General features: G+C 43.0%; 1 protein-coding gene across 1 annotated transcript; it reads left to right on the top strand.

The window, feature by feature from the left end:
* The first annotated feature begins 718 nt into the window (after positions 1–718).
* LOC138125025 (uncharacterized) lies at positions 719–5,601 on the top strand. Its single transcript, XM_069040238.1, has one exon. It carries the CDS (start codon positions 4,389–4,391, stop codon positions 5,598–5,600), a length of 1,212 nt encoding a protein of 403 aa, XP_068896339.1. The 5' UTR covers positions 719–4,388; the 3' UTR covers position 5,601.
* Positions 5,602–9,799: the final 4,198 nt, after the last annotated feature.

The following is a 9,799-nucleotide window of genomic DNA, read 5'->3' as shown; positions in this document are numbered from 1 at the left end:
TTCTGATCCTAGCTCAAACATACGTAAAGTTACTAGATAATGACGTCATCGCAAAATGGTAAAAAATGGACTATACAATAATTAAGATTTACCTGCATGTTGTCTTGAATTCGTTTTTGTCTTGCTCGAAATTCGCGAACACGTTCCGTAGGATTTTTTGGCATTTTCAAGCCAAAATTATAGACGTGGAGTTTCTCCACAGTATACCTTCTAAGCAGTAGTCTCACTCGTCGTCGGCACTTTGATGTTTTCTGAAACCGTTGTGCTTTCGCGCAAGTTACTGTGCAATGAATTTAACAGGCGTTTTACATGGAATTAAACGTTGCGGACAGGAATTTAAATCGGGGGTATTGGATCTCTTATGCGCAGTAACTAGCGCGGACTTACAACTGAATACAAATATTTTGCGGAGTGCGACTACTGCTTAGAAGGTATACTGTGGTTTCTCACTGTGTATATGGTTAAAATGCACTAACTTAAGCAGCAAACAGCAAGAGAATATCACGGATTACATTAAAATTCAAAACAGACATAACCTCATATAGTAGGAATAATGTTAGAAATTAAAACATCAAGTTTTATGACTGTTCAGACTTTTGAATTAATTTCAAACTTCAAAATTGACATTCGCGAAACATCAAAACGACATATACATATACATATACGTATTGTAACAACAGAGAGAAACATATTTTAATACAGGTTAAAATGAAATGGGGGAAGGTACTGTGATGAACGCGGTATTTATACATTTTATTTTATTACCATCGCGGAAATTATTCACCTTAAATTCAACAAAGTCAAATTTGTCTTAACGATCTCCAAATTGTTTCTGTGCAATTTATGCATTCCATTTATTTCCATTTTTAAATACGCACATGTTTTGTAAGTGTCAGAATGTTGAGAAAAACAGAGCCGTTCCCACGAAGGGTTTCCTGGAATGTAAGACCGTTGCAAATCGCAAGATTAACTTCTTTAGTTTCTTTCAAAAGGCCATGTGGTATTTCTCCAAGTTATCAGGGTGGCGAGACGCCCACCACACTCGACCAGTCGACCAAGCAAGGCATTCATTTGCATACGAAAGGATAAATTATTTAATTGTTGTTTAAAAATTGATGAAAATAGAGATGTAACGATAAATAAATTAATACATCCGTTTAGAAAGGAGTCGCCGGGTATTTTGAGTGACACAAACAAAATTTAACTAGAATTAACAATGTTGATAATAATTCAATTCGTCTGAGTTTGGTCGTAAATGAAGTTTCATTTAAATTTCTCATAAGATGTTTACATTAAATAGGAAGCTTTGTTCGGGGTTGCTGAATCCATATAGTAAAAATTGTTAATTAGTTTAAATCCTGGTAAATCGGTCAAATCGTTTAAAATATTCACAATTGAATTGGTCCACTAGAATTTGGTGTCTGCGATTTAGATTTTAAACACAGCGTCGCCAGCCAAGGGTGGTCCGTTTTGTTAAGGTGGCGAGAGACGCGTTACAGATCGAGACTTTTAAGTAAGATATCGGATTACACTTGCACGTGTGGTCAGTTGTGGGAAAATTTAGCAAAATTAATAAATTCTTGTTTAAACAAAGTCAAGTCACAAACCCACTATTTTAGAAAGACGCGCTGTGTTTTTCTGAACATTTTGATATCCAATTTAACCCTAATTTAAGCTGGTGTAATCGTAATTCTGATGTACAAACCAATTTTCCTTATCTAATTATTGTAAGCAAATCTTGCACCGTACGATTACTGCCCATTTACTAACATAGTTTTACAAGGGAAGTAGGTAGAAATTTCTGTAAGAAAAGCGTAGAAAATCGTGAAAATGTAAAAATAGTACCGCTGTAGTACTGGGGGCGACATCTAACAAGGGGTAGTACTACGAAATTTACAGTTTTCTTACGCCTTTCTTCCATATGCTTTCCGTAAATTTAAACAAACAAAATTTGTTGTTACATTCATTAACCATCTTCAGTTCAACAATTTGTTGCAGACAGAACAACAACCAATTTTGGAGTTTAATTTCTCTTTCAGCGTAATTGGGGTTGATTCGCTATCGTTACTATGTTGTATTATATTGTCCAATGGACAAACAAATTGTATGTTTAATAATGTTGATATTGCGAATCGAAAAACCACCCTAACTAGGAAATAATAATATTTTTAAGCGAGTTAAACGAGGTTTGATCGAATGCCCATGCGTCGTAAGAGTCAAATTTGCATAATTCCACACATGTGGAAAATGAGTAACAAGGGAAGGGGGGTAGGCGAGTTAGCGTCCCCTATTTAAAGTTTTGGCACATTTGTCTTAGGGGATTCGATTTTTGACTGTCTTTCGAGCTAGTCGATATCCGTGTGTCTGCCTTTGCGATTTTGTTTAAATTTTCCAAGTTTAAACTATATTTGTATTAAATCACTTTAGCTTCGTTTAGAGTGCCGAGTGCTAATAAATAAGTTAGTGCCAGTTCCAACAACAGGTGCCGACGAGCAACCAGGGTGTTAAACTTTCTAGGTAAGCCCGAGAAAGGGTTATATTATTTTGATTAATTAACTCTATGTCAAAATTTACTTGTTTTTCGTTGAAATTATTTTATCAGTCATTCACCATGGAATATTTAATTTCAATTTATTCAACAATTTGAAATAATCAAAATCCAAATTTAAAATATTTTTTTTCCAAGTTTCGAGTTATTTGAAGTAAAAGTTTAAAGCTAGAGGTAGCCAGCAACAAATGATTCTATTTCCGATGGAAAGGGGCCGCAACACTTTGGTTGTCGGATTACTTAAATTACAAATTTAACTTATCTGATCCTTTTATTCAACATTTTTTATATTAAATTCTTTACTCTAAATTTGAGTGTAACCACCAGTCAGGGACTTTGAAACTTAACAGTCAATTACTAATTTATAACTAAATCGTTCCTGAATTTTCTCAACTGGTGCCCGCAAATCAGATCGAAATTTCTAGTTATAAACTTTAGGGAGATAGAATAATTGGTTGCATATTCAATATAGGGTAGAGTAGGGCTATTTCTCTCCCGCGTCGTGTTTAGGCGACCAAGCAAAATTATTGTTTTGCACCAATTGCACCTGAAATTATAGGCGCGTTTGTCGGCCATCAACGATGAGGAGAGTCGTGGTTCCCGGGGACCCTCTTCTTCAACTTTACTAGGTCTAAGACACGGTGTCAGGTCGTAGTTTCCGACCGTGGACTTAGAATGGGCGTCGTAATTCCCGCTCCAACGACATGTACTATGTATGTGTGGGCTACCACGAGGACAAACGCGACAAAATAACCATCCCGGTTACCTGTAATAAACTGGTGTCGCGTACGACAAAGTTCTGTACAAGTCTTTGTCGAAGCTCGTGGACGAAATTTGTGAGAGAAATGACGACTACAGTCATTCAGATTGATTTGCGAGGACTTGTATATCCGGGTTTTATTCGGAAGTTGTAATTGGTGTTTAAGCACCGGGCTTTTACCGGAAGCGGTATTTCGGCAGTAGGGCGTAATAGTTAAATGCGATGCACTTATCAAATGCCGCGAGCATGTTATCTTCCGACTCTGGTACAAGTCTAACTCAGTGCACTCGATATTAAATGTTGCTTGGGTGATATAAGTCCGAACAAGTTACCTGAAGGTTAGGTTAGATTTGCCGTACGTAAATAGGGTTGCATAAAAATGGGGGTTACAGCAAAATCAAACTTTTCAAATCTAAATTGGATAACATAAAATCTCATCAGGTGAAGACTGACGCCTCAATCATTTGTTTAAATTCACGATCACCATTACAAAGAAAGTCTCTTACGAATTTGCTTACAAACATAACCTAAACAATAACTTTAACACAGGGCAAAATTTGATCAAACCCGCAGAACTCATCCATTTTGTAAACAAGGCTTCGAAATATTTTGTAATAAAATAATTGTGGGGAAACTTGTGTTTAAATCTCTTCCTCCATGCGTTTTGACACTACTTTGTCTCCGAATTTGTGTTACGACTACTGAGTATTGCCTAATAGGCCTTAAGATAAAACACCATCATCACTATAAAGGTGACTATCGACGAAAAATAAACACAACGTAGGTAAGTGAAAATAATAAGTATAAAGGGTTACTAGACGAGCCAAATAGATTAGTATATCAAATTGAGAGTTTAAAGATAAATTAACAGTTAAAAATGTAAAAATTTACGACATCATCACGATCAAAATGGACGGTCTCACTACAGTCAAAATTTTTGGTGCCGTGACCAGGATACAAAGTCATAAAGTGTCATTTCCGAGGGGAAAATTTGTCTAAAAAAGATGCTGCTGTGTTATTAAACTTTCTAGGACTCCCATAATTTACTCGGTTCGATACCCGAAATTAAAGGTTGTCGACATGGAAAAGAACAACATGCACTCAGGGAACGCCGGAGCGTCATCGGAGGAAATGCCAGCGTGGTTTATGCGCTGGTTGAATGCTCAACAGCCAGCTTTTGCGATGCCATCACCGCCGCCACCGACCCAGCAACCACTTGCTGTTGCACCGACGGGGCCGAGTACTAGCGTCACCACCAACAACGAGGGATGGCAGATAACAACCATGCCAAGCGACCAGCTGTCATTTTCGACACCTGATTCTCTTGCCAGCCCAGCCATGCAGGAAACGGAGAGTCCTACGACGTCCACAGGAACCGGAGTCGGGATGGCGGCGCCTCCACCAATTTCCGCACCGACTGACAACCTGGCCGCGCTTTCCGGGGTACTCCGGAATCTCTTAGAGCGACCACTCCCAGCGCCGGAGCGGCCGTCGTTCGAAGGATTGAGGCGCCAAAACCCCATGAAATTCCTACGGGCGGTAGAGGAATACGGACACTCTTTCGGGCTCAACTCACCACGACTTTTGGGAGTCGCGGTCGACTGCCTGAAAGGTAACGCGAAGCACTGGACCGGGATTTACAGGGACAACTGGCGGACCTACGAGGATTTTAAAAGGGACTTCCTAAAGACTTATTGGTCGGCTCAACGGCAAAGGGATATTCGCTTTCAGATTTCCACAGGGCGTTACGATGAGACCAAGGGGACAATGTTGTCGCACTTCGCCTACTTCGTAGATATGGCGAAGATGTTGACGACGCCTCTGTCTGAGGAAGTACTGTTAGATGAACTAATTCGGCACTTTCCAGACAACGTCCAGTCCTTGTGGATTTTACAGAAAATCAGTAACATCGCCGAAGCCGCTGAATTCCTGTCAGGTCAGGAGATTCCGGGACAGAATCCGGGTTTTAGGGACAGCGCCTCCGGAGACAAGGGCCGTGCCACAACCCAGCGACATCACACCGACCAGGGGCAGAAGCGTCCGAGGCCGAACGACAGCCGTTTCAACGTGACGGGACCACCGGTTCCGGTTAGCCGTGACGGTGAAAAGCGGACTCCCGGAAACCCAGGACACCCGACGTCGTCGAACCAATTTTTCTCGGATAAATTCCAACGACGTCCGGGAAACAACCAGTGGCGTAACAGCCACCACCAGAACGGGAGGCCGCATGGCGATGCTTCGCGGGGCTCCAAGGATTCGGGAAACGGGGGCGGAGTACAGAACGGGGCCTAAAGTACTCCCGACAACGTAACGGCCCAGGAAGCGACCGGAACCAGCAAGTGCGTTCGGGGGAAAAACGGAAACGTTCTTCTTCGCCGCACAAAAGCACAGGAAAACTTGATGTTCGACCGCGAGCATCACAGGTAATAACAAACGTTTGTTCCTTAATTAAATCAGCTGTCGTAGGGAACCGCACAAATAAACAAAGGGTTGTACCGGAGATTGACATCCACATCGCGCAACATTCGACCGTGGCTTTATTGGACACCGGAAGTGAAGTCAGCTGTATCTCGGAAGAAGTTTGGGCCAACTTAACGTCGACAGGAAGGAAGCCACCTACACTACCAGTCACTTCGATCCACCTTCGCGGAGCCATCGGACAACGGAGTTGCCAGGTCGTCATCCAATGTTACCTGGAAATCATCATCGAGGAACACGCTTATCCCGTCGTCGCACTAGTCGTGAAGAACTTAATCAAACCTGCCATTCTGGGAGCTGACTGGCTACACGAACAACGGGCCGTCATTGACTTCGACGACAACCAAGTAATTTTGAAAGGAGAAACGGGCAACCACAGTTTTTCTTTCAAGAAAACTGTCGAAGTATCACCTGAACCAGAGGATTATGTGGAAGAACTTGTGGGACACGTCGAGATCCGCAAACCAACGACTACAAATCGGGTCAACGAAGAACATCTAGAGCCACTCAGCGCCCTCCAAGCAAAAGTTGATCCACTCACAATTCCCGACGCTGTGAAGACCAAATTGATACACCTGCTGCAACGTTACAGGTGCGTCTTTAGCCCTCGCCCAGGACTGACCCACAAATACACACACGAGATCAAACTACATGACAAGACGCCATTCTTGAAGAGGCCGTATCCAGTCCCGTTCGCTCTTCGTCCTGCCGTTGACGTGACAATTCAGGAAATGTTAGACTTGGGTGTCATAAAACGGGAAGCGTCGCCGTATGCAAGTCCAATGACGGTAGTAAAGAAGAAAGATGGATCAGTTAGAATTTGTCTGGACGCCAGGATGATTAATTCGAAAATGATTGCTGATTGCGAATCACCACCCGCAACGGACGAATTATTACGTCGATTCCATGGGGTTCGATTCATGTCCACCATCGATTTAAGATCTTCATATTGGCAAATTCCTTTATCGCCGGAAAGCCGACAATACACTGCATTTCTGTACAACGGACGAAGTTACACCTACCAAGTCTTGCCGTTTGGACTCAAGACTGCCGTGGGTTCATTCAGCCGTGCAATGGACGTAGTTTTGGGCACCGAAGTTCGCGAATTTGTCGTGAATTATATCGACGACTTACTAGTGGCTTCCGAAACCTTGGACGACCACTTAGAACATCTTCGACGAGTATTTGAAAAATTGAGGCAGGCCAACATGACGATAAACCTTGAAAAGTCAAACTTCATTCAAAAGGAAGTGAAATTTCTGGGACACATTCTCACAATCGACGGCATCAAGGCAGATCCAGAAAAGGTCAGCGCCATCCGGAGTTTTCCGGTCCCACAGAAAACTAAACACTTACGCGCATTCCTGGGACTGTGCAATTTCTACCGGAAATTTTGTGCTCGATACAGTGCAGCTACACAGGACCTCAACAAACTCCTGCGAAAGGGTGAAAGATGGAGATGGGGACGCAACGAACAGGAAGCGTTTGACCGGGTGAAGAATTTGTTTCTCGAAGCAGTGTTGTTACGTTACCCCGACCAGAGGAAAATGTTCTACGTTCAAACCGACAGTTCTGGCTATGGATTGGGGGCGGAACTTTATCAAATCCAAGAAGACGGGTCACGGGGTGTGATCGCGTTTGCAAGTCGTTCCTTGAAAGGACCGGAGCTGAACTACACAACTACGGAAAAGGAATTACTGGGAGTCATCTTTGCATTGCACAAGTTCCGCATTTACATTCAAGCCACGAAAATCATCATTCGGACCGATCATCAAGCGTTGAAATTCCTGAGTCGTTGCCGATTACTCAGTGAACGCCTAACTCGATGGACGTTGCTCTTAGGACAATATGACTACGAAATCGAGTTAGTGAAGGGAAAGGATAATGTAGTTGCCGATATTCTTTCACGATATCCATCTGACGGTGAAGCCAGTTATGAATATCCACGTGAACAACCAATTGTCGCAATGTTTGAAGTCCACGACACACCCGAGATGCTGCAATTGATGTCCGACCTTCAACGACATCAAACCGACGACCCAGTATTGAGACCGATAATCGAAAGTAAACGATCCGGCGGAGCTGCCCCAGATTCGAGGACTCAACGGGTTTGGGCACAATATAATTTAACAAATAATGTGTTAGTTCACAGGTCACAAAACTCGAACGATGACTGCATTGCCGTACCTGAGAGTTTGGTCATCAAACTCGTGGACTACCACCACCAACTCCTGGGGCATTTCGGGTCAACCAAAGTGTACAACTCGATGAAGGGAGAATATTATTGGCCGAACATGTACCGTTCCATCAAGAAGCGTCTCCGAAGCTGCGACCTTTGCCAGAAAACAAAATGTTCCAACCGTCCGAACCAGGGGCCACTAACACCTATCCTGTACGACCATGTTGGGGACTTAGTCTGCGTCGATTTCTACGGGCCGTTACCGACCGGACGATTGGGGGGGTCATACGTATTTGTTGTCATCGACGCCTTCAGCAAATTTCTCAAGCTCTACCCATTGAGAAAAGCCACCGCCAAAGTCGCTGCCAAACGACTCACCGAAAATTACGCCGGATACATCAAACCAAAATGCGTATTGAGTGACCATGGCACACAGTTCCTGTCCAGCACCTGGGAGAACAGCCTGAGAGCTGCCGACATACAGCCAACACTGTCATCGATTCGACATCCAGAGTCAAATCCTAGCGAGCGCGTAATGCGGGAGCTAGGTAGAATTTTCCGAGCCTACTGTCGAGAAAATCACGCCAGTTGGGTCAACCATCTGAACAACATCGAAGACTGCTTGAACTACGTTCCACACATCAGTACCGGATTTTCCCCGTATGAAATTCTGTACGGCAGGAAACCGCCAAATCCGTTAGATGCCGTGACATCCGGTTTACTTCCGCAACGAGCACCACTCTCCAGAGAAGAAATTCATGCCAAGGTCCGCGAAAACCTACGACATCATGCGAACCTGCGTCAACGTAATCAAAAGGGTGAAACTACGATACTAGAACTGGACGATTGGGTTTTGCTGAAGAACAAAGTCACTTCCGACACCAGAACACAACAATTCGCCAAGTTCATGCCATTGTATCGGGGACCGTACAAAATAATCGCCAAACCGCATCCAAACACGTACCAGATCGCCGATCCAGTGTCAAACGAAATAAAAGGGGTGTACAACATGACCAACTTGAAATTCTACCATCGACGAGACGAATAAATCCGCAAGAAGTTCCGACAGCGCTATTCCAGGACACATCCATAGTTCTGAGCGCACAGACTCTCCGAAGCGCACCCACCATTCGGGCGCATCCACCATTCTGGCGCATCCACCATTCCGGCGCATCCGCCAGCGCTACCAGCAACAAGGTGCCGTCTACCTACTACGCGATGTCTTACGCCGCATCTACGAAGCAACGCAAGACAGGGGGCGAATGTGATGAACGCGGTATTTATACATTTTATTTTATTACCATCGCGGAAATTATTCACCTTAAATTCAACAAAGTCAAATTTGTCTTAACGATCTCCAAATTGTTTCTGTGCAATTTATGCATTCCATTTATTTCCATTTTTAAATACGCACATGTTTTGTAAGTGTCAGAATGTTGAGAAAAACAGAGCCGTTCCCACGAAGGGTTTCCTGGAATGTAAGACCGTTGCAAATCGCAAGATTAACTTCTTTAGTTTCTTTCAAAAGGCCATGTGGTATTTCTCCAAGTTATCAGGGTGGCGAGACGCCCACCACACTCGACCAGTCGACCAAGCAAGGCATTCATTTGCATACGAAAGGATAAATTATTTAATTGTTGTTTAAAAATTGATGAAAATAGAGATGTAACGATAAATAAATTAATACATCCGTTTAGAAAGGAGTCGCCGGGTATTTTGAGTGACACAAACAAAATTTAACTAGAATTAACAATGTTGATAATAATTCAATTCGTCTGAGTTTGGTCGTAAATGAAGTTTCATTTAAATTTCTCATAAGATGTTTACATTAAAT

This window comes from Tenebrio molitor, chromosome 1 (genome assembly GCF_963966145.1).
Source record: "Tenebrio molitor chromosome 1, icTenMoli1.1, whole genome shotgun sequence".
NCBI classification, from domain to species: domain Eukaryota; kingdom Metazoa; phylum Arthropoda; class Insecta; order Coleoptera; family Tenebrionidae; genus Tenebrio; species Tenebrio molitor.
Note: the sequence above shows the minus strand (reverse complement) of the source record. Positions and strands in the feature narration are given on the sequence as shown.